This window comes from Pseudochaenichthys georgianus, chromosome 21 (assembly GCF_902827115.2).
Source record: "Pseudochaenichthys georgianus chromosome 21, fPseGeo1.2, whole genome shotgun sequence".
Classification (NCBI taxonomy): domain Eukaryota; kingdom Metazoa; phylum Chordata; class Actinopteri; order Perciformes; family Channichthyidae; genus Pseudochaenichthys; species Pseudochaenichthys georgianus.
This window is the reverse complement of record NC_047523.1, coordinates 21,000,142-21,026,678: the sequence shown is the minus strand read 5'-3', so window position 1 is coordinate 21,026,678 and position 26,537 is coordinate 21,000,142. Positions and strand designations below refer to the sequence as shown.

At 43.5% G+C, this 26,537-nt stretch overlaps 1 protein-coding gene across 1 annotated transcript in view; it reads left to right on the top strand.

The window, feature by feature from the left end:
* LOC117466553 (receptor tyrosine-protein kinase erbB-4-like) overlaps window positions 1-26,537 on the top strand; it is a 431,817-nt gene that overhangs the window by 292,516 nt on the left and 112,764 nt on the right. The window contains exons 8-12 of the mRNA XM_034109868.2: window positions 4,651-4,764; window positions 5,148-5,274; window positions 5,726-5,799; window positions 21,257-21,347; window positions 25,194-25,393. Of these exons, the coding sequence (XP_033965759.1) occupies window positions 4,651-4,764; window positions 5,148-5,274; window positions 5,726-5,799; window positions 21,257-21,347; window positions 25,194-25,393 (606 nt within the window). The remainder of the gene's footprint in view (window positions 1-4,650; window positions 4,765-5,147; window positions 5,275-5,725; window positions 5,800-21,256; window positions 21,348-25,193; window positions 25,394-26,537) is intronic.

Genomic DNA, 26,537 nt, shown 5'->3' with positions numbered 1-26,537 from the left:
CTGATTGCTCAATACATTATTGTAGTGATTGAAGGTGAACAGAGAAACATGAGTTCTCATTCATAACACTCCGTTCGATGTCTCACTATGGGATGCGCCTCATCGCGGAGTAAACAGAAGCATCAATCTCATTACGCCAATCCTGATTGGCTGGTGATCTTGACATCAGCGTCAGGGAATTCACCCCCTATAAGTAGCTTGCGCCACGACGCATGCGTCATTCAAACACCTCTTCTCGCTTCAGAGCACATCTCTATAGTAGCCGGACAAGCTTAACGGTCCACAGACTGAACCCAAATACTCATTTCGGTCGACGGGCTCTCGTCGGCTACTCCTTCTGCTTCGCAGGAAGACGGTAATACTAACGCAGTTAGTATTAAAATCGACCTCGCCCTTCTCTCCCTGAGAAAGTAAGGTAGGTCTGATTTTTTAAGCTAGCAGCACACCTGTTGCTAGCTCGCTCCCTCTCTATCGACACCACGGTAGCGAGTACATTTTTTCTTTTCTCTTCTCCACGGAGGAAGAAACCCCGGCTCGTGCGGACATTGTGTCCGCTTCGCCGTAAAGAGCCTCCGCCGACGGTTAGCAAGACAAGCTAGCCTGTCGGAACAGGACCCCCCATGTCCACTGACCCACCGGCCGGCAGTCAAGACACGGGGGCGTCCGCCACAGAGAGTGAACCCCTCTCTGTGTCGGTCTGGAGCTCATTATCTGCGATGGCTACAGAACCGGAATCCCGCGCCCTGGCAGGCCGGGACCCGGTGACGGCAAGACACGCGGGAACGGGTCCCCGCGCTTTACCAAGCTGGGGCTCCCGGTTAGACCTCACCATGGTCTCACCCGCGGAGGATGTCCTCGAGCTGGACTACGAGGAGGACGAAGAAGAGGACGCCTTGGCGTTCCTCCTGTCCGAGTCGGATGAACAGGAAGAGGACACCTTCATGTCATCGGCTCAGGCTGCAAAGCCTGGAGCGAGGGCTGCTCTCCCGGGCGACAGCACACCAGCTTCGCCCGGTCTGAGCATGGACCTGCAGGCCGTGCGTAAACACGCTGTGGCCAGACTCAACGTCCCGTGGCCTGAAATGGCCAAGGAGACCTCCAGGGAAAACATCTTCCCCAAGCAGCGGGGAAAAAGAGGCAACTCCTTCCGGTCTTCCCGGAGATGTTGGATGAAGTGTCGGTCTCGTGGAGAGACCGGCCCTTCAGCAACAAGGTCCCAATCCAGGGTGCCTGCTCCCTAGACTGTGACGGAATGGAGAAGCTCGGCCTGCTCCGCATACCGCCCATGGAACCGCTGGTAGCAGCCCACCTCCTACCGAAGGTGGGCCCGTCACCGAGCAGGAACCCCACGCTGCCAGCAAAGTCGGACCGTTTTCAGTCGACAATGACTGAAAAGTCCTACAAAGCTGCAGCGTTGTCCGCCAGGGCCCTGAACGTGTCCTCGCTGCTAACCGCTTACCAAGCAGAGCTCTGCGAGGACCTGTCGGGTAACCCGGGGGCAGCCACTCTGGACGAGATGGCAGCGGTCACGGACATTTGTCTCTGTGTCCAACGCTGCGCCGGCCAGGCCACGGGCGGAGAGTGATGGTTACTGTGAAATGCGTAATGGCACTGCGTCCACTGGCTGCACCCGACTTTTCTAGTACGAGGTGTGCCTATGGGTGCTGTCCTTTCACGGAAAGTGGTCACCACGGACGCATGTCTGACAGGTTGGGGAGGTATTTATGAAGGTCGCCCGGTGAGGGGTCTCTGGAGCAGAGACCTCCAGCGGGCGCACATAAATTACCTGGAGCTTTTAGCGGTGTTTCTCACCCTAAGACGCTTTCTGCCTTTCCTCAGGGGACATCATGTCCTCGTGAGGACAGACAATACGACCACAATATCGTATATTAACCACCAAGGGGGTTTGCGTTCTCTCCAGTTACACACACTGGCACGCAAACTGATCCTATGGAGCGGTAGACATCTCCTCTCTCTGAGAGCGACGCACGTACCGAGAGTAATGAACCTCGGGGCAGATCTACTGTCCAGAGGTATACCACTTTATGCAGACTGGACTCTACATCCAAGGATTGTGAGCCAGCTGTGGGTGCGTTACGGCAGAGCCGCGGTGGATCTGTTCGCATTGAAAGACAACGCTCAGTGTCAGCTGTTCTTTTCAATGTGTGATCTGAATGCACCGTTAGGCGTGGATGCACTCGCGCACGATTGGCCCCCGGGCCTTCTGTACGCGTTTCCACCCCTGGCTCTGATACCCCCAACTCTGGCCAGAGTGAGAGAGCAACGCCACACACTTATCCTGATAGCTCCGCACTGGCCAGCTATGTACTGGCTAGCGGAAATATATCGGCTGCTGTGCGGGCAGCCATGGCAGCTCCCACTACGCAGGGACATACTGTCCCAAGCGGGGAGGGCGATCTTTCACCCACACCCAGAGCGCTTGGCTCTATGGGCCTGGCCCGTGAATGGTACCATATTTGACATTGAGGCATCCTCCCCGCCACTGTATTCCTCCGGGGAACAGCGGCTGGATTTGCCATATCCAGCCCGTGCTTTACGCACGTACAGGGACAGATCAGGGGTGCTTCGTCATAATGACCAAGCCCCTTGTGTCCTGGGCTATCCCTTATAAGGGCAAGCCTGTTACTAAGCAACGGCTCTCCCACTGTTTGTGGCCCATACGAGTCAGAGTTCGCAGGCACCCTGGGGTTCGCGAGTTCTTTTGACTCGTCTGGCTGCATCCTGGGCTCTGTCCAGGATGTCTCCCATCCAAGACATTGGTGCAAGTGGCGAGCTGGTCGCAGGAGTCCGCCTCGCCGCTCACTTTTGTCCGCCTTTTAACAGGCTGGGCGTTCTACTCCCAGTTTGACTCAAGCAGTGCTGGGCACCTGGTTGAGTCGGAGCCCTACCTGTTAAAGTTCTGGTCGGTTTGGTGATTTTCGAGATAAGCTCGTCTGGCAATACGGGAGCTACAATTTCCCATAGTGAGACATCGAACGGAGTGTTATGAATGAGAACTATAGGTTACTTACGTAACCCCAGGTATCAGAGTAACATGAAGTGAGATGTCTCACCAGACGGCCCTCCTTGCTATGGTGAAGCGAGAAGAGGTGCTTATTTTGAATGACGCATGCGTCGTGGCGCAAGCTACTTATAGGGGGTGAATTCCCTGATGCTGACGTCAAGATCACCAGCCAATCAGGATTGGCGTAATGAGATTGATGCTTCTGTTTGCTCCGCGATGAGGCGCATCCCATAGTGAGACATCTCACTTCATGTTACTCTGAGCCCTGGGGTTACGTAAGTAACCTATAGTTTCTGATGATGTCCCCCCCACACTAAGTTGAAAACAAAGGGTTAATGCTAATTCCAATATTTATTTATTTTTAGAAAGAAAGAAATGTTAGTTTATAAAGCTTTCTTCTAATGGTTGGTACGGCTTAATAGTTTTCCCTTAGCAAATAAATAATATAACACAAATAACACATTCAAAATAGGAAATTGAATCCCACCCATTACTGCTGTCCCTGAGGATTAGAGAAAAGTTGATTACTTGATACATAAAGCCTGCGATCCAAAAAAAATTGAATGCTTAAAATGATTGTGTATCACAGCATCTGTCAAAATAAGCCATTATAATCCTATTTGCAATAATAATGCCAGTACAATATTTAGCTCTTATCAAAGATTATAATGCACATGCATTCATGCGCAGGTAAATAGATACAGTAGAGCAAGGCTTCCTTTAGTGTCCATTTGCAAGTGATTGCTTCTATATTTAAACATAAGCCAAGAAAACATTGGATAGCTATGACTCCCCACCTCAAACAGTGTTTCCCTGCATAGAGAGAAGATGACAAATCTACAAATTGGAAAAAAATGTAGGGAAAGAGGATTGTAAAGTGTGTACCTCTACCACATGTACAGAAACCCATCCAACACTTTCATCCAAAATCTCCCATTCAGACTGAAAACTGATGAATGTGGTTTTTTACAGGTGTATTTAAAGCTCATGACCGTGTGTTCATGATGACCACAAAGTGGTGGGACTCAGTCTAGATCATTATGTTTAGCAGAGCGCCCACGTTTATCCCTACATTAGTGAGATGGCCAACCAGCCTAGAGGAAAGTGGGATTTGTGCTTAAAGAGATTGTTACTATACCAAATGCAGTATAATTCAACAATTTATGTTTATTTTTTGGTATTGTCCATGGCGTACTCTATAGTGTCATTATTATGTGGATGTTTTTGGACCTTCCAGAGCCTACTGACACCTATTTATATTTGCAAATAATGTGTATTGGTCTTCCAAACAAAGAGACTTGAAACCTGGTCCAAGTAAACAAAACTCAAAACACTAGACACAAACATTGTTCTTTACCAGAGCATCACAAATGACTTCAGGGTATTTCAATAATGAATACTTATTCAAAACAGGACTTTATAAAACAACATACATTTCATTAAATGATTACATTGGCATGCTAAAAACATGAACGTGTTACCCTTCAATGTAATCCATGTGGAGTCAGAAAAGCCTCTTTCAGACCAAGTGAATGAAAGTGACTTTCAAAACTTTTTTATGTGATGGTATTTACTCGTGTGACAGCAGCCATTGTACTTGACATTTACAGTGAATTGTTTTTCAGATAACTTTGTGGTGGACTATAGCTCCTGTGTGAGAGCGTGCCCCAGTAACAAGATGGAGGTGGAGGAGAACCACATTAAGATGTGCAGTGCTTGTACCGACATCTGCCCGAAAGGTAAACCACACATAGATGTTTAAGAATGTTATCTGTAATTAAGTTCCTATTTGTTTAGCCGTATATAAAGTTGTTAAATGAAATAACTTGGCGATTACAAGATTATTTCCACATTAATGCTGAGACACAATGAACAATGGGGAAATACAGGATGCATAGGAGATGTAGTTATAATTCAAATGTCACACAACTGCATCATCCAGGGACATGACATCATTGTGCATTGAAACATGCAAGGAGCAACTTTTGGTGAACCTTGGTCATGTGATTAATTTGAATAATTGTTTTTAAAAACCTGTTTCCAGATTGATCGTGACTTTAAGGCGTTGACAGCCCTCGTCTTTATTTTTACTTTGTCTATCCCCCTCCCCTGTGTGTCGCAGCATGTGATGGCATTGGTACAGCCAGTCTACAGACGGCTCAAACAGTCGACTCCAGCAACATCGACCAGTTTGTGAACTGCACCAAAATCAACGGCAACCTGGTGTTCCTCATCACTGGGATCAAAGGGTGAGACTTAAAAACATTTAGCTCATAAGAATGATGAAAGAGTGGGTGCAAAAGTGGAACTGTGATCATTATTGAGAGTAAGAAGAGTGCTGTTAAATGTATATACTCATAAATGAATGAATGTAAAGAAATGTGGCTAGTGTAGAGGGTGACCCTAAAGCAAACGTGTTTATATAAAAATGAGGATAGATATACATTATTTATGCATGCAAAAAATCATTTCATTTTAGCAAAGCAAGAAAATGAATAATTCATAATGCACATAGTCTGTGAAACATCCTGTTCTGACATGATCCTTTTCTCTAAATTGTCTATCTCTGGGTGAGCACACCTACTTTGTCATTGCTGTGATCAAGAGGCACATTCCTTATCTATACAGTGTGAAATATAGATGCTATTATCTTTCATTGTGTTGTTTGCTGTGTTCTAATCTCCCATTATCATTTGTCAGGGATGTGTATCACAACATTGAAGCTTTGGACCCAGAAAAACTAAATGTATTCCGCACCGTACGGGAGATCACCGGTGAGTAATATCATTGCACAGCATGCCTCTGCACATGCATATGAATTAAATAGCAATCAAAAAAATGGACCCTTCCAATAATCCCTTCTCTTGCACTTTTTTGTCAGATGAAGTGTGCATATACAGTAGGTGGTGCTTGACTGTGTATCTGTGTGTGTGTGTGTGTGTGTTTGCTCAAGTCTGCCTCACCCCCCCACCCCCTGAGACTGTCCACACCAAGGAGAGACATCGCAGCATAAGATGAATATCAGATGAGTCTTTCAATCTCCTCTGTCTCTCTGCTGCTTCTCCCTCGGGGAGTCCCTAGCCTTGAGTCCCACAGTCCCAGCTCTCCCTTCACGCACCATGAAGAAAAGATCCAGGATATGTGGTGTGCATCGTTAATCCTCCAGCTCCCCTGTCATTTCTATAGCTGGACATTTGACAATGTCATCTGAAAGAAACATTAGAGGTTTCTCAATACTCTAATTTCCCCTCCTCGACTCCTATCCTCGACTCCTATCCTCGAGACTTAGTGCCGCCCACAGGAGATGCGAGCGGGGGACTGAGGAGGGGAGCCGAGGAGAGAGGAGGGGAAGCAGCAGGCGGTTAGAGAAATGAGAACTCATCTCCTCTGAGCGGTCATTTTAAAGAGACGTCCATTAATGAAGACAGGAGGCACAGCAGCCCTCTGTCTGATGGACAGATGTGTTCATGACGATTTATATATTTACTTTTAATTCAATGACAGTGCGGTATAATGAGACAATAACAGGCTACAGATGCGGACATATATTTATATAAATATATACAATTTCAGAATCAAACAAGTATGAGAGCACTCTCATAATAACGTAACACAATCAGAGACTGGATATATCTCCCCCCTCTCTCTGGTCGCTGAAATGGGGAATTGAAATTACGGGCCAAAAGTTGTATTTACAAGTATTAAAAGTAAGCAGAGGACACCAAACCAACTGAGACCCGTCTGTCCGCCGCATCTACGCACTGTACAACACACACACCTACAGTACACACTGTAGGCCTACCACACACACACCTACACACTGTACCACACACCTACAGCTCCTAAAGCATAATCAGGCTACAGCCGTTGTGTATTTTATTATGTGAAGCACTAAATGGTCTTAGAAAAATATCGACTCTTTGTTAGATATCTACTAAACTAAAGCATACAAATACAGAAAGTAATGTAGGCCTGTTATACTGAGTGATATATATTATACACACTGCTCTGCTTTCTGCACGGACCTCACAGCTGTTCTCACTAGGGATCGACCGATATGGCTTTTTCAAGGCCGATACCGATACCGATTATTAGTAATCAAGGAGACCGATAACCGATATTTGGAACCGATGTATACATTTGAAGTAAAATCAGAAAAACTTGGTGTCAAAATGTAGAATAACACAAACTCCAACACAACTTATTTGTAATGCATTTAAGCATATATTATGTTTAATGAACTTTTAAACATCTTACAACTGGTTTCCTTTTTTTTAGTGCAGCCATCTGCAATGAGTTAGAGAGACAGAGAGTTAAAAGTGGGGCTGCAGGCTGACATGCTTAACTAACAATAATGCTTAATGTATTATATCAAAACAATGCCTGTCTATCTTGCATAATATCCCAATAAGCTGCTAGCAACTGTACAACACTAGTGCTAGCTAATGTTTTGCAAAATATCAAAAGTGAGGCTATTACAGTAGACCTAACGTTAGTCTAGTAGCCTCACTTCTAATAGTTTGCTAAACATTTGCTAGATACATGTTGGCTAGCTAATGAGCTTCACATATCAACCTGAAAAACTGCGAGGCTCCACTCGCAGCACAGTTACTCAGCTGCGAGACGCTGCACGCACCCCCAACTCTGACTGAATTCCCGCGTCCCAGTGTAACTGGGAAACTGAAGTTACTTACTGTAACTCCAGCTTCTATGAGTAAATGGCACAGCCCTCTAAGGCTATCGCTATTGGGTAATCCCCCTGTGCACCCGCGCATCACTGAAACACTTGTAGGCCTAGTCCACCCGCAAGGTGGGCCCCACCCTCGGGCCTCCTTCCGGTATAAATAGGAAGGAGGCCCGACAATCTGCTCCCATACAAAATAACTTTTCTTCAGCTATTCGTGGAGCCAGTGGGGCCCCGCACTTAGAGGGCTACGCCAATACTCATTGAAGCGCACAGCTGGATCCCTGACGTCACTCACTCTGACAAGGCACTCCGTACAGGGTGCGTCAGAGAGGAATTGGAGACATCCCTCAAATAAAATTGAATAAATGAACAGGGGGAAGACCAAGATGCAGCAGTGCAAATGTCTTCCACTGACATTCCTCCGTGCAACGCCGTGGAGGAGGAAATTCCTCTGGTGGAGTGCGCATTGATGTTCTCCGGGGGATCCACCCCAGAGGGGACATATGCCTGCGACACAGCCTCACACAGCCAGTGTGAAAGCCGTTGTGCAGACAGAGGCTGCCCGATCGAACTCTCTCTATAATGCACAAACAGGCGCTGAGAACGGCGCAAGGCAGCCGTGCGCGCCACATAGCAGGACAGCTCGCGCACAGGACAGAGGAGATCCCATTGAACTGTGGGGGGCGGAGAGGCGAACTGCAGGGTGTACCCTCTGCTGATCAGCCTGCTCTGTCCATCAGACACACGCGCTGCCACTCTGCACATGCTCGAGATGTGTTGTGGTTGTCATGGCGACGAGCCACGCCAGAGCCCTCGCCACCACCCACCCAAGGTGGGCCTAGAGCGAAAGGGCTGTGAGGAAGCCTCCACATGCTGCGTTTCACTCCGACTCTCACCATGAGGCGCGTACACGCTCAGGGGATGGATGGAGGTGTGTGCAGTGACGTCCACATGAGGCGTTATAACGGCGCTCATGGGTTCGTTGTGACCGTGTGTAGGTGGCGTATCTCGGACAGAGGAATGCCGCGAGCTCATGCGGTTTAATAACCCATAGGTTAAAACCAGCAGGCTTCTGCAGCGAGCCCTGCTGCCTACTAATCAACAGATTGGTGGCAACTGGCTTAGTTACCGAACTCTGCAGTTTATTAACCGATAGATTACAAACTGCAGGCTTTTGTAACGAGCCCTGTTGGCTATTGACCGATAGGTTATAGGCAGCCGGCTTACACAGAGTGGGGGATATGTGAGACACATTTGATACTGATGACTCAGACAAAAGGTTGGAAAATGAGCTTTTTTTATTTTCCTCACAATCCCCAGCAACACATCAAAAACGGCTCTGTTTCCTCTGAGGCTCTCGTGGAGTAGACGAAGAGCGGGAATGCCTCACTCCCTGTTGACCCACCGCTGGCGGGGCGCGGAGACGCAGGGCGGAGCCCCTGCCGCCGCGCGAGTCTCCCGCCGCGCGAGTCTGACGCCGCGTCTGCGGTTCCTGTGGCGTTGGACGCTGCGGGCGTTGGTGCTGCTCTGACCGCCCAGCAGGCTGGAGCCAGCTAACGTGCTGGCGGATGTCGTCCTCCTGTTCCGTAGCCGCCTTCATGGACTCCACCATGGCGTGGAACTGGGGTCCAGTAATACCTTCCTGGCCATCTCTGTAACAGCCGCCTGCTGCAGCCAGAGGTGGCGCTGAATCTGCGTCATCCACGCAGCGATCCTTGCCTGGGAGACAGCAACGGACGCGCACAGCGTGAGCGCCGTCCTGGCCGCCTTGCTGATCTCCTCCGCCTCATCCGCAGCCAAGGTGGTGGACCGCTCCACCAGCGTCACCACCGAGTTGGAGAGCAGTGCGATGTTGTTCGCCGCCGCCGCCTGAAAAGCACACTGATGCGCCCGGTCAGCCTGGCGGGCGACATACTGGTCTGCCCTGGGGGAGGCCAACGTAGGGTGCCGTCCGGCGATCATGTTTGCCTGTCTAACCCCAAAGAACGCCGTCAGGCTCGGCTCCAGAGAAGGGGTGATTGGGAAACCATTATCCGTGAACCCCTCCACCTTGGTGAAGGGAACAAATGTGGACACCATGGTGCCACCTAGCGCCGGCAGCGCCGTGGTGACGGAGAAGGGGACCGCGTGCTCGGCCGCCAAACTGGCACCCTGCTCCGACTCTGTCTCCCCCGTCCGGGGGTGAGGAGGGAGGGGAGAACCGCACGGTGAACCGTGGAGGGAGTCGTCCGACTCCTGCCCGGCACTCGGCTCCAGGGACAAGCTGCCGTCCACGTGCTCGAAAGCCTGGACGGGCCAATCGTCCTCCTCGGTCGCAGCAGCGAGAGCGTCCGCTCTTCGCTTCCTGTCGGCCGAGGGGAGACGGGCACAGTGTGAGCATGCGACCTGCTGACTGAGAGCCGCGAACGCGTGCTCTGGCCCCAGGAAGGATTCGCACATTGTGTGCTGGTCGTAGCTCATGATGTATCCTGAGCCACATGAGGGAGAATCTCGAACACAGTTGTTGCTCATGGTTGACTCTGTAAATGAAGTGTCTCTGCGCTTCAGTAACGTGGTTTGCTGAAGAAAAGAGGGAGCAGATTGTCGGGCCTCCTTCCTATTTATACCGGAAGGGAGCCCGAGGGTGGGGCCCACCTTGCGGTGCTGCGCGGGTGCGCAGGGGGATTACCCAATAGCGATAGCCTTATAGGGCGAAGCCATATACGAAATAGAACTGATATAATTGGATCATAAGATCGTGGTGTTTTTGCAACTTCAGCATAGGGGATTGGGATGTTTATTGAACTTCGGCTTTCAACTGATTTACCTTCGAAACACATGTATGGCTCTGCCGCTCAGCGCTGCTGCTTGCCTCTGTCTGTGTCTGCGTTCTTCGCACCTGCCTGTAATCTGAGAAGGTCCCGCCTCTCTGGCTGGCTTCCGCCCGGAAAATTGCTGAGGGCGCTGCAGCACCCCCTAACGGCAGGCAGGGGGTGCGGAGCTGTCTGAATTATTATTTGACGGTTATTGCTGCTCCCGCTGTGCATAATCTGTGTAATATGTAGCCAATAAATTCCACATTGTTGGTAAAATAATATTTTGGCCTGCCCCGAATGTTTTTTCTGTAGCACCGGACAATTCTACCTCCATAATATAATACATTAACCGTGCTTTACGTGAACCTCATCAAGACACTAGAGAGGACGACAGAACTGTAATTTCCTGTGTTCAGTGAATGCAACAGAGGCAAGAAGACACCAGACCAATCAGAGAGTTGCATGGAAATAAAAGTGTGCTTGTGTCATTCAAGCTCGGCTCTGTGTGTGTGTGCGGAAATAGCGCATTTAGTGTGTGTGAGAGAGGGAGAGAGAGGGAGAGAGGGAGAGAGAGGGAGAGAGAGAGGGACCGGTGCCAGCAGCAGGGACCGTGTTGTTAGCATCTGGTTAGCTAGCTGCACTAACGGACATACGGAGCTGTTTGTTCCACAACAAGCTGGAGGAGAGCTCTCCTCTCAGACTGAGAGACTCAGGTGAGCTAAAGGACTCTCTGAGTGTTTAGATAGTTAACTTTAGTCTAAGTTATCTCAGTGGGTCTCAAACGGTTTGGTCACAAATTATTCAAAAGATTATTTCTGTGGCACACCTTCATATGATCATTATAGTTCTAAAAATAAGAGAATAAAGGAAAAACAGTTATGAAATACTATATGGCAGTAAAACAAGAATACAGTTTGAAAGGGGAGTGATTTGTAAAATATCCATAAAGAAAAAGAACATCTGCTTACAGTTCTGTTTCATCTGGGTGTTGAGAGATGTATCCATAGATCTCTTAATGTTGCTCTCAAAGTGCACCATATTGATGCTTTTAACTTCAATATTTAAAACAAATCTTCCCGGGGGAGCATTCCCCGGACCCCCCTAGAGGAGGTGAGGTCCGCTCCCCACTCGTAAAAAATAGCACTTTACCCCTGCCTATATGCCGTGAGCTGATTATCAAGCCTTCATTGTAACAGTCGCGGGTGTACTGTGTGTTTGCGTGTGGGGAGTGCTTTTGTGCGTGCTCTATAGTGCCTGTAATAGTGTTCAATGGAGTCCAGCACCTCAGCACCCCCACTCAAAATACCTTCCCGCGCCTCTGCTTACGTCGAGGCGGGGGCAGGGGCGGGATCAACTCCTGAACAACAACAAAAAGCTGGCGTTTTATCCAGTTTGTACACAACGATGGAGACACTTAACAAGCAGCAGTGGTCCACTGAAGAGACCAGCTACTTACTGGGAATCTGGTCTTCCGAAGAGGTACAGAGGAAGCTGGAGCACAATCGGCCATTGTTGTTGTTGTCGGTGTGAGCTGTGAGGGGTATCCGCGCGGTTTGGCTTTGGCAAATGGTTACGTCATGACGCAAACGATGACGCAATGACGCAGCACCACTTCGGACTCTGGGCAGTGTGAAAAGAGCCGGAGCTAAACCGAAGAACCGGTTCTGAACCTGAAAAGCTCTAGCACGGTGCTTGAACCAGAGTTGCGTTGGTGTGAATGAGGTAACTGTCTCCTCGGTTAGAGCTCCTCCAGAGAGCCTTCTCGATGCTCGGTGTGCATTTAGAGAAATTAGATGTCCTTCAACATGGTGCTCTGAAATCCATTTCCGGGTCACTACCGGAGGACCGAGGAGTTGAGGAGGGGAAATTAGAATATTGAGAAACCTCTCTTTTATCTGCGCTGTGACACTCTCTCATGATATAAGAAAATATATCTGTTGAAATATTGTTGGAGACATTATTGAGCTTTTTGAAGAGGGGGTTACCAAAACAGCAGCTTTATGACACAGTATCCCCTTTTTACCCCGAAATAACACATTTACTTTCATTTCAAACATGTATCAAACATGGCTGATGTGCTCTTCCTTTATTGGAAACAGCAACTGACCAAAGAAGTCAATTAATGCTAATTTCTAGTCCTCTTTAAAGGTCAGTCCAGAATCACATCCACTTGTATTGAATTTATTTGTCTTTCCAGCAAGCTCTGATCCAATGGTCAACAACTTAAAAGAGGAAAAACAGAAGGAAAGAGAATAGATGGGAACGGAAAGAAAGGTTTAATCAAATGGAACAATCAAAGAACAGGATTAAGAAACAAACTAACAAATCTATATAATCTTGTTAGAGGTAGGAAACCATTGATTACTACTTGATTAAGCCTGCTCTAAGATATTTCCTTTCAAAATGGCTGAGTGTGCAAAAGGTGGAAGGCAGAAGAGATTAAAAGGCTTTAAAACGTAATATATGATAAATAAGCAATTCAAATTCAATACAAAATTCAAAAGGTTTTATGTTATATACACAACTACGGCTTTCTTCCGGAGCCGCTGGTGTAGAGATCCTCCATGGATGGCAGCTCCATCCTGGTAATGTGCTGTGCAGTTTTCACCACCCTCTGTAGAGTCTAACGCAGGGGTGGGGAACCTTTTTCCTCTCAAGGGCCATTTCAATTTGTTCAACATCCTCCGAGGGCCTGTACAAATGATTGACCTCTGCTTATAAATACTAAAATCATAGCCCATTCAATTTGCCTTTCTTTCATGCTGTGCAAAGAAAAAGCAACCTCTGAATCCAGATATCTTACCATGACTCGCGTATGCAGCCATGTGCATGGTCAACACACTCTCACTCCCTAAGCGTCCAGGAGCGACGTTTGGTCAGTGTCCGTGGCGTGCAGTTGTGACGCTCCTAGGCTCCTTCAGCGTCATAAAGGTACGCAAATAGCTTTCAACTGATTGCAATGTATTCCCATCTGCGTCGGGATTTGACGCTCATGGAAGCACGGCATTCGTTTGTGTCGGCTGCCCTTAAAGGCAATGTGAGCGTCCATTCCCATTGGATAACGGAGAATTGTACACCCGGAAGTAAGTATTCCTCTTACTGTCGATTGATTTTAGAGTGATATCTGCACTACTCATCGACTAAAAAACACCAGATTATCCTTGTTAATTACACAACATTGATTGGTTTAAATTGTGTGCAATGCTTTTGTATTTTTCCCCTTCGATTCGGAGAAACAAATATTTTTTTCGGAGTAAAGGATGGCAGAAGACACTACACTACCCAGAATCCCCAGCTATCGTTTGGACTACACCATGTGCTCTGTTTGACAAACCCCGTTTTTTTCACCATTCATTCCAATGGCTGGCTATGTCACGTGATCTTCAAATGTCTCCCTGCAGAAAAAGAAAACATGGTCGAACTTCGTTTTATTCTCGGTGAAAAATGCCTATTTTAAAGTTAGTTTGGCCATTAGGACCACAGATGGAAATTAGCTATTAGCTATAATCTGGCATATTGCATCTCTTCTCTTTGCTGAGATTAATGTTTTTGTATGCATGGTCCTTCTATAAATAAATTAATTAATTAATTAAAATGCGTTTTTATGTCATTTGATGCGAGAAATATGAGTTGTTATTTCAGATTATGTGTGCAGTGGATGTACATGATTTTTAGTTTGCTAGTTATTACGAAGATTACTTCAGGAAATCGCGACGTTTTCATTGTTACCAAGGTGGTTGCTAGAGACGCTGCTATCGATATTATTTATGTTATGTTGTGTAACTGTTTAATGGTGTTATCTTTATTGCTACCCCCTTCCCCGTCAATGTATAGTGTTGGTCCACAGCGCAAACATATTAGTTTAACAAAATCCGCATCTAAAGATAGCCTACGTTATTTTCCCCTGTGCAATTCCAGTCTTACATCTCACAGCACATCATCATTAACAAATACCGGAAACAGACCGAAAACATTTAAAAAAAATAAAATAATACTTTATTCCGAGTGTGCTTGCTTTTCTCTTTGAAAGTCATCACATAACGACATTGTAATACACGGTTCGGCTGCATTAAATATTACATATCTGCCGTAGTTCTGTATTTATAGAGCCCTGATGAGAAGACTTCTAGACAAACATGAGGAACTGAAAACGTGACGTGGATCATAAATATATCAGCCATTAAACAACATCTTACATTTATTTTCACACAATACGTCTCCTTGCAGTATCAACACTAATTCGGCTGACTTTTATATTTGATCCAATTGGTAGATAGGCTGTATTTACACCATAAAGGTGCACAGCTGATATAAAGGGACACCTAGTGGTTAAAGCATGTTATTGAATTTCATTATTTTTATTATTAGATATTAATAGGATCCCTATAAAGTATATTCATTACTCGTTATGCTCTACTAATAGTTAATTAAAGACTGTATATAATGACTATTTTGCACATCCCTTTCAAGATTTCAAGATTTTCTAAGGTTTATTGACATATCATATAGGTCTATACACAACTATGGTGTAGTTCTGCATCGAATGAAAAACTTGGGTCGCAGGTTCCTCAATAGTGCATTACAAGACATCTATCAATATTTGTGCATACCTCCAGCAATGTTAACTATGTTGAAGCACTTATTTTAACTGATATTATACATAATGTATTATACTCTTATAAGATCTATGTAGATATTTCATCTCCGGCCTTGTCAGGTATTGAACAATCAATAAATAAAGAACACAGAATTGTTAAATATAAAACACAGAATTTGTGTGATTATACTAAATGATTTACAAATAAACACCACTGCATATTTACAACTGTTACACATGCTGATGTAACGCAAATGTTCCAACTTGGGATCAATAAAGTATATCTTATCTTAAGCTGATCGATGGCTACTGCCATATTTGCAAAATGTGCCTTTGAACCTTGACAAGTGCATGTTTCAGGCTTATCAATTAATGTAATGTAATGTTATCAATTAACGACAGGGGTCACACACATAAGACCAGCTGTTAAATAAAGCTCTTCTGACCTTAGCTGTCGTGTGGGTATATATTAATGCTGCCCATTATGGGCTCAAGCTATTTTCACCCATTTATTAATTATATGTTTTAAATGTGAGTGTTTCCTATCCCCTAAACCTCCAGGGATGTACACAGTTTAATACTGGCAACTTCTTATTATGGGAAATACGAAAACGTCTTTTAAAACTACAACTCCCAGTAGAGACGTGCCATAGAGAGAGAACATGTTGCGAAACAGAATAGCCAGCATGTGTAGTTCTGGGGACGGGGAGGGGGGGATGTGGTGGACCCGTTCAAATCCAGTTTTGGACAGTCTGCCATGGTTCCATCCCAATTCAAGTGCTGTTCGAGAATCGGCGTAACCCTCGGAGCACACTCTCCAATCACAGAGCTTGAGGACTATCACGGGGTTTGTCAAACAGAGCATATGGCGTAGTCCAAACGATAGCTGGGGATTCTGGGTAGTGTAGTGTCTTCTACCATCCTTTACTCCGAAAAAATATTTGTTTCTCCGAATCGAAGGGGAAAAATACAAAAGCATTGCACACAATTTAAACCAATCAATGTTGTGTAATTAACAAGGATAATCTGGTGTTTTTTAGTCGATGAGTAGTGCAGATATCACTGTAAAATCAATCGACAGTAATAGGAATACTTACTTCCGGGTGTACAATTCTCCGTTATCCAATGGGAATGGACGCTCACATTGCCTTTAAGGGCAGCCGACACAAACGAATGCCGTGCTTCCATGAGCGTCAAATCCCGCCGCAGATGGGAATACATTGCAATGAGTTGAAAGCTATTTGCGTCCCTTTATGACGCTGAAGGAGCCTAGGAGCGTCACAACTGGACACCACGGACACTGACCAAACGTCGCTCCTGGACGCTTAGGGAGTGAGAGTGTGTTGGCACGGTTGTGACAGAAAGATATACAAATGTATTTAGTTTCCTATCCATGTGGACATGATTTAAGTGTGGGGGGGGGACCTAACCTCCTCTAGGGGGGTCCGGGGGCATGCTCCCCTGGGAAGATATATATTTTTTTAAATATTGAAGTTAAAAGCATCAATCTGGTGCACTTTGAGAGCAAAGTGCAACATTAAGAGATCTATGGATACAACTGTAAGCAGATTTATTTTTCTTTATGGATATTTTACAAATCACTCCCCTTTCAAACTGCATTCTTGTTTATTAATAACAACTTTTTTTTACTGTCATATAGTATGTTATACCTGTTTACTTTATTCACTTATTTTTTTATAACTATAATGATCATATAAAGATGTGCCTTTACCTCACTGGTTGGAGAAAAAGCTTCTTATATTCGTTAGCATAGCTAGCTAACCAGATGCTAATAACAACAAAGTTATTGACTGTATGATCAGTATGATAGATGAACAGATCGTCATACGACACAGCCACGCAGAAACTGCGGCATGTGTTGGGCTCCTTATGGGTACTGCAATTTCTAGAGATATATATCACATGATGACATGTTAGGCTTGTGTTGTATTCAAGGACCCTGACCTTGGCCAGGAAAAATAGGCACTCACTTGTTTAATTTTTTTGCGGGCTAGATTTCTTATTTTTTTTTCTTTTTTGCGTGTGTTTATAAATTACCTCGCGGGCCGTATACGCCGGAGGTTCCCCATCCCTGGTCTAACGCCACCTACATACGGTTCTATCGCGTTGAAGCTTGCCGGTGGGCAAACAACAACCAATCACATTAATCTCCCGCCCTGGACACACAAAGCATGTGATTGATTGGCTTGCGCTTGCACTGGCATATGATTTGATTGGCTGGCGCTTCCGTCGACGCTTGAAAAGTTGAACTTTTGTGTGCCCGGATGCAAAAATCTGAGTGCATTTTGAAGGGAGTTTTTGAAAATACTGTACAATAATGGAATAATACGATTTCCTATCTAGAATTTGTTCCCGTTTTGTTTGGTGATGGCAGTCTGAGAGCAGGTGATGGTTACAAACCATTGGCCAAGCAGCATGTAGTCCGAGATGTGTGTCAGCCACGCTTGTCATCCCTCTGAGCTGTCAGGAGAACGTGACTTCTGACAGAAGCAGCCAACCTGCCTCTGTGACCCCAAGGTCGCAACTGGCACTGCTGTAGCTTTCAAATTAGCCCTGTAGGAAGACAGCTCTCTCTCACTCCAATCCTTTTATTTTCTCCTCCTTTCTTTCTTTAAGCGACTCATGCTTCTCCTATGTCTTCAAAGACATATCACAAGTTCAAGCTTCGCCCAAAGAGTGGGCGATCAACTCACGCAATTTAACATAAGTGGGTTTCTAGGTGTTTTGGCGCGGAATGTAATCACCACAATTTAAGCCCTCTTAACCTTTGTTTGTGATCTAATGGCCTTCTTCTCTAAGTGGCTCCAAGCTGTAATTTGTCGTGTGCATTGGCGTGCCACTCATGTGACGCTCTGCAGCTATAGGTGATATTTTTACTTTGCTTTTTATGCACAAAAGCACTAATTGAAAGAGGTTAGAAGAAGGGGAAGTCGCTAAAAGATTAGAGTTGGCATTTACCCCCCATCACACCTATTACTAAGATAATTCCCATTAGCTGACTAAGTACTGCCCATGTATTACAGATAATATTTGACTCACTGGAATACTTTAGAATATAGGTGTTTCTTTTGTGGAATAGTTTCAAATCTATGATTTTATTATTTGTACACTTCACATAGACTGCTATGTTGTGCTTTTTAGTCCTCAACAAATGAAAAGACCAAACAAACAATACAATGGTTTGTTTGTTTGTTTGTTCTATACTTTCTGACTTCCCAACCTAGTCTGCATCATAAGCCAAAGTATGTCCTACTGAAGGTCTACTATAAATCATTTAATATGGTACACCAATATAGTTTGATTTGGTAAAAAGAGGGCTGGTAGTTTCCCTAAACAGCTGGGCAGCTTTCAACAAAGGTTTCGGAAAAGCAAGTAAATATTGCACATGGTGACTACATTATTTACAGATTACGATGTATAAGTTATTGCGAGTTTTAGTTGCATCTGAACTGTGTTTTTGTGATTGACTAAAAATGAACTGCAGTGTATTTGAAAGACCATTTCTCCCAAGGCGATGCCATAGCTTACTGATTTGGAGAACTGTTAGACATATACATAAGTTGCATAAGGCTACACCAGCGTTTCTCAAAGTGTGGGGCGCGCCCCACTGGTGGGGCGCAGAGATGTGATAGGTGGGTCACGAAATACAAAATAAAAAAATGTTAAAAAATGTTAAAACATTTAAAAAAATTAAAAAAATGTTTTTCTTTTTTTTCACACTGGTGGAATATCAAAACAATAAAAAATAGTTTTATTTCGATTATGTTGTTTTCATAATCGTTGCAAGCCAAAATCGTAATTGCGATTAAAATACGATGAATTGAGCAGCCCTAGCTCAAAGTGCACCAGATTGATGCATTTAACTTCAACATTTAAAAAAAATCTTCCTGGGGGAGCATGCCCCCGGACCCAGAGGATGTGACGTCCACCACCAAATAAAGCAGGTTAAAATAATTAAATTGCTACATTTTCTTTTAGTAAACACTGAAAACGGGTCCCACAGACCCAAACAGCACACAAAGGTTAAAGGTACATGTAGACCCCTGTCATAGAACGATACATTTGACCATTTTAAGCTTGGCCTACCATTTTATTTGAGTGATGAGGAACAGGTGGGGCTTGAAGAGGCCCACCTGTTCAAAGTGGGGAATGACAGAAAAAGTTTGAGAAACACTGGGCTACACTGACATGTCAGGATAATCAAGTCATTGTTGGTTTTGGTCTTTTAAAATAATTTCCTTACAGTTTGATAAGAACAACATAAAACATATTTCATGGAAACGAGGAATGCTTCATTATCATCAGCACCATCCATCTGTGCCCGACTCCAAAGCTCCACAGTACTGCCAATATACATTTACATGCACAAAAACCTAGATAACACACTACAGCAAAGGGAAAACCCTACAAATAATAATAGGCCCCCTTTAAACAATTAAATATACACTTGTTCTAGAAGTTAGCGGAATGTACAATGTGTCCACATAGAATCAGTGGTATACCTTTAGCAACCAAAGCGCATGCTTGCCCAGTATTAAATTAACACAGACAAATGTGCAGCAGGCAATAGCTTGTTTATTTTATTAGGATGCACTGGCATACCCCGAAAGAGCACTACGATGGGACGGTGAGGTGCCTCTGCGCTGCAGGTGTTATCATTAAAACAATTAGTGTCAACAAATACAACTGTAATGATTCTGTAGAGGCCCTTGGGGTCCTAAAATGCACACCATGAGGTCAGGGTCCTGGATGCAATGCAACAAAATACCATAACCTTAGCTTTCACAAACAACCAGTTTCCTGCATGCATTCTGTATAAATATCACATCATGTTTTACAACGGAATTAATTCCCATTACTATACCATTATAATAGAAGCCATTATTATACCCAGGTTGTATCTTCTCTGGGAAAAGAGATTAAAGATTTAAAGTAATAAAGAGTGTTATATAAGGCTGTACTGAGAAGTGCTGTTTTCTATTTAGTGAAAAATGTAAGTAATATTTTCTGGTATGTTTTATTTTTGTAACCTGATTCGACACATTGGGCGCTTACATAAGAAGAATAGATGTTGTATAAAGATGTGTATCGCATTCAGCTCATGTCCATTTGTATGAGGCCCGGTGTGTAATTCCCCACAAATTACCTGACTTTTTTTTTCTTCTAATTTCTTCATCAAACACAGTTAATAAGCATTCACTCAGACCCTGCCGCTTCTCAGCTGGGATAGACATAACAAACAAAACAGCAACCACAAACTGATAAAGGTTCTGTTAAAGGTTATTGCTCTCCTGTCAACAAGCCATGAGCTGCCTTCTCTCCGCAACACTGCTTAACTCTCTCCACCTTCCCTCCCTTTCTGGATCAACAGAAGTTATGCATCCCGTGGGAGGGAACCACACAGTTTATTATTATGGAGTCAAAACCTGTTCATTGATTGAAGAACACATTACACCCTCAAGGTTGTTTCTCATCATCCACCACCAGCTCTCCCTTCCTCCTTTGTCAGCAAGACAATAGAGCAGCGGCTTTTGGCCTTTGTGTTTCCTTTGGATGATAAAGTAATGTGTCTTTGTTATTGCTACCAGGACACCTATTCTCAGGCTTCTTCCTACTCATCTCTTACCTTTGCTCCTTTACCTGCATTGTATTCCTCATCTCAAAGCCTCATCCAACTTCTTGTTTGTCCGCTGGTGTTAGCCTGTGGGTTATAACCACCTTTCTCTACTTAATATTTCATATATCTAAATCCATTATTGAATATCCTAAATGAGCCACAGCCATCCTATCAGCTATTCATTTATTCTTCTAAATGATTCAACAGTAGAAAGGCGGATAAAGGAAATGCAAAAATATTGATATGTCAAACCTTACACTTGTCATAGCTGGCACCAAACACCTTTGTTGAGATTTTGTGCCGACAACTTTTTTTGGCTTTGTTGCCTTCAGATGAGACTCAGGTGGAGTAGTAACGGTGGTCCTCGGAGGTTTCTAATTCAAGCTTCCAATTCTCCCTCCTCATTTTATTCTTGTCACTGTGTGAAATAGAGGATATGATAGACAGTTGATATTAGTGTGTAGGTACTGGTGACTCATTATAGTGTAACCTGTGTGTCTGTGTCCACATTTAGGCTATCTCAACATCCAGTCTTGGCCTGACAACATGACAGACCTGAGTGTCTTCTCCAACCTGGCAACTATTGGGGGAAGAGCACTATACAGGTACAAAACTGAGAACTAATGATTTGCTGGATAAGAAATGTTTTGGACCATGAGTGTAATGTATATCATAGCTGTGTCATCGCCGCCTTAAACAGAGCTTGGTTGTCAGGAAAAAAAGCCATGCTAATAATATCTGTATGGGTTTAGATTTATTAAAAAGTGAATAATGTTGAATATCTCAATTTTTCTCTTAAACAAGAGTTCCTTCACAAAGTAAAACCAGACTTAATTCAGCATTGATAGGGTTTATCAAACATGTGAAAGCATCCCACTTAATCAGAGACTAAAGGCCCTGTCACACTGTCCCGAAATTGACACCCGATGGACACACGATAAAGGAAATGTTCAAATTCGGCTGTGATCGTAGCAACATCGGGCCATTCGTGAGGGCATCTAAGCCATCGTATGACCGCCGGTGGAGTTTCTCAGGCTCCGGCAGCAACTTCGTGAGCGGCAACTTCGTAAGGCACTCGTGAGGGCATCTTGTCAAATCGTGTCATCTTCGTGTTATCATCGGTGCATTCACATTCACTCTGATCGGGGCGAATGCCCGATGGCACCGAGGATAATAAGATGCCCTCACGATGGCCTTACGAAGGGCAACATTGACACACGAATTCAACACGAAAATGAACCTTCGCAAGGTCCTTCGGCAATTTTTTGGCATGCCAAAGATTTTGCCTCTGCTCACGAAGTTGCTGCCGGAGCCTGAGAAACTCCGCCAGTGGTCATACGATGGCTTAAGATGCCCTCACGAATGGCCCGATGTTGCTACGATCATAGCCGAATTTGAACATTTCCTTTATCGTATGTCCATCGGGTTGTTTTATTGCACAACAAAATCATGTAAATATATTATGTAAATAACCCAATTTGTGTTCTGTGAAACTAAAAAGGATATAATATATTATTTTGAAGGACAGTTGACAGGAAATTGTTGTTGTTATGGAAACAACATTACGGAGAAAACGTAATATTTTCTACATATAAAGACGGATAAAGTAAAGAACAAAGTCTGAAGATATCAGTACAGTATCATAGTACTGTAACATAATTGTTTTTGGTACTGTCATTGCAGTTGTATGTCTTAAATGTAATGTAAATGTTGCCTTCATGTGTGGTTCGGGGCCATCTTCGTGCGAAATTCACAATTCCATATTCGTGTGTCCATCGGGTGTCAATTTCGGGACAGTGTGACAGGGCCTTTAGTAGTTGTGTCTTCCCTGTCAACAAACTGTTGCTTACATTTAGCGAAACGCACAAACAATTATTTTCTGTATCCTTGAGGTCTAGTAAATGTGTCAATGGCATTTAATTTCTCAGAAAACATTTAACATGCTAAAGCCCTTTTCTTCTGCTTTGCCATTGTTGACATATTATTGTGCCTCTTGCAGCATTATTGTGTTGATCAACGGAATTGTGTTAAACCAATGGTTGAATTGATTTTTCCAACCAATCATACACAAACTAGTGTGTCCTCATTTATATATACACAGTGGTCTGTGTGCATGTGCATGAGACAAAGTAATGGTACCCACTGATATAAACACGACTCCTTAATGCTTCTAAAAGTCAATAACTTCCTAGGACACCTTTTAAAATGTTTGTTGTTATTGTTAGCACAACTAGCCAGTTTACAATTAATTCAACACATAACTTCAACATGCTACCATAATGTATTGCAGAGGGAGTGTCATGATGTGACAGTTCCATTGTAGCACTCTGTAACAAGACAGAGGATTGAAGATAGTAGTATCCTACATCATGCTAAATTATTGTATTAAGATTTGTGTGGCTTGTTTTATATATTTGACTACAAATTGAATTAGATGTGACCTGGTTTGTTGTGCTTCCATAGCTAATGAGTTAGTTGGTCACCAAGAAATATGGTTTACATCAAATCAAAACAGTTGGTTGGTTGAGGCCCAAAACACCTTTTGGCTTAGTTTAGACATCTGATAGAACATACTTTTTATAATTAATTGTAACTGATAGTTCCAAAGGTGTCCACAGATTTGCTATGACATTTGGAACAAAAACAAAGTGTGTGTGTGTGTGTGTGTGTGTGTGTGTGTGTGTGTGTGTGTGTGTGTGTGTGTGTGTGTGTGTGTGTGGGTGTGTGTGTGTGTGTGTGTGTGTGTGTGTGTGTGTGTGTGTGTGTGTGTGTGTGTGTGTGTGTGTGTGTGTGTGTGTGTGTGTGTGTGGGTGGGTGTGTGTGTGTGTGTGTGTGTGTGTGTGTGTGTGTGTGTGTGTGTGTGTGTGTGTGTGTGTGTGTGTGTGTGTGTGTGTGTGTGTGTGTGTGTGTGTGTGTGTGTGTGTGTGTGTGTGTGTGTGTGTGTGTGTGTGTGTGTGTGTGTGTGTGTGTGTGTGTGTGTGTGTGTGTGTGTGTGTGTGTGTGTGTGTGTGTGTGTGTGTGTGTGTGTGTGTTAGTAGCAATTTGGTATCTAAATAGAGGCATTGACACTGTCATTTTTATTTTGTGAAAGTGGGGGTATGGGGAAAGGTGGAGGCATGGAAGAATATAAACGAAAGTACTAGTGGCTTTAGTGTAAAATGAGGAAAACATGTGTAAAATATGTTGTTGTTGTTGTTGTTGTTGTTGCAGCACGATTTAGCAAAACACTGGAATACAAGAAATACAATGTACATAGGAAACATATTTAATAATCTATACACAGTATAGTGAAATGTTGTAAAGTAACAATTGTTCACAAAAAAGACCATGTGATAATCGCCTTTTTTTTCGAAGGTGTTGTTTACTGTATCTGTATTGCTTATTTAAAAAAATGTATTGAAATGTGGCTACTCATTTCCCCACTTTAATACTTAAGTATTTTTTTCTCAGATTGCTTTCTTTAGTATACTGCAAATGTGTTTTCCACTTAACAGTCACATGCCTTTGAATATTATCTTTGGATTTTATTCTACAATCCAGTTGATCTCCATTAATTTGTGTCTCAGTGGCTCAAGTGCAACACATAGGCTGATAATTGACAAGATTAGCAGATGAGTACACTGAGGAAATAAAAGTTATGTGTTAAATATGTCCGTTAAAGTATACCAAATGATGTTGGTCAGGCTTTATATGTAATGCACATATTTTATTTAAGCTTGATTGATTTCAAGCATGTATAGGCCAATCCAGATTGCAAATGGCTGCATAGGCTATAGGAAGAGAGAGCAATAGCATTCTCGTTGTACATGTTTTTTTAATGTGCACGCACTTTCTATTTATATATTATTCACAATTCAAATAAGTGTATCCTACGATATTGTTTTTAATTATATATTGAGCAACATAAATAAACAAACTCCATGCCCATGCTTGGTGTGTTTCACTAATCATGTCCCATAATAATTATAACAAATTAATATGCACATATTCTGCATTAGTGTTTCAAATATAGGGTGTTCAGTGAATCATTGGTTTGGGTGTAAGATCCATGTGTTAGGTTGCTTTACTTATGGTCATTATTTTCATTTGTATTAATTACATTAGATCATCTCTGCCTGACATCAACAACAGGGTTTTAGATATTTTAAATCATATTATTCCAGTGAGCTTTACATTTTCCTTAAAGAGGTATTATACACACAAACAAAATGAAGCCATTTATTTACAAAAACATACAACCTTCATAAATAGGTCACAGAATACATTTTTTTTTTTAAATCTAATTAGGGATACAAACCTGTGAAATAAATCCTCTGCTAAAAAATAAATCCTCCACTCTCTGTTAAACCTTATCCCATCTCTTCCTGCTCCTCTCATCTTCCTCCTCTTCCTGTCTCGCCATCTCCTCCCCTCCTCCCCTCCCCTCCCCTCCACCCATTCTTCCCTCTCAGTGGGATCTCCCTGCTGGTGTTGAAGCAGCATGGCATCACGTCTCTGCAGCTGCAGTCCCTGAGGGAGATCAGCGCTGGGAATGTCCACATCGCAGAGAACAGCCAGCTTTGCTACTACAGCACAGTCAACTGGACCAGACTGTTCCGTGCTGAAAACCAGAAGGTTCTAATCCGCAACAACCAAAGCCCACAGAAGTGCTGTAAGTTCATACCGAAACCATCCCAAACATCAAAGAAGTGAACCTGTAGCAAGTGGAGATTAATCAATTTGCTTTGATTTCCTAAAACACATTATGATTTAACTGCAATGGTGATTCCGCACTGTCTGACGTACAAAGTAGGAGTAGCATTTCTTTAACATTTTGTTCTATTGTGACACATAGCCCACTCTTTCTAAGTATTAACTCATCTCGTCCCATCCCTAAAAGACATGCAAAGCATCTGTGGTTATTAAAAACACCAACAAGACATATCTCATAGTTTACTTTAATATGGAGGGAAGCTTATATTTAATAATGCAAATGACTCCTGTATCAGACACGTTAGCCCGAGGCAGTAACTGTTGAATATATGTAGATGACAAACACAGGAATCATCACAGTACATTTAGGAAAACACACCTGTTGTTGTACTCCCAGGATAAAAAAGCCACATTTCCAATAATGGAGCCACTGTGACTTGTCTGACACATAATCTTGTTTACCCAGTTCGTTTTTTACCCAATCCTGCCTGAAATCTTCACTGATCTCAAATATTATTTCACCATCCCATTTTTGTCCCTCTGAGTCTTACACTCTAAAACCCTTAAAAAGTTGATAAAATGTGAAATCCCTGCTCTAATCTGTGATATATTCTTAGTCTTGCTTTTAACATCAGTTGTGAAGCTGCAGGCACCATTGAGAACATTTGTGTGTTTTTTGTTTGACTGTTTTATTGCTTTCTGTTTGAGATGTATGCTTTAGCAGCGGAGTCAGACACTAATGGTTTGACAGAACTTGAGATTGTTAACCTGACTCAAATTCAACTTTAGACAACTCTCTGACCATTAGATCGATGCTCCAAGTTTTGAAGGAAAGTAAAAGCTCCCATTTCTGCTAAGGCTCTTAGATATAATGTTTTCTGGTTGAGGAAATCATTGTTTTTTATAACTTCATTCTGCTCCTTCAGAATGCAGCATAGGCACTGAACATATAATAGCAGAAACAAACTTGTTATTTCTATTACTTTATGTCTGTCGGAAGAGTGGACATTATTATCTAACTCATTTCTAAAGACAACTCAATAACAAATATTACGCAATAGGAATAATTCCCAACAGCACCATTCAGAAAAATAATTAGCTAA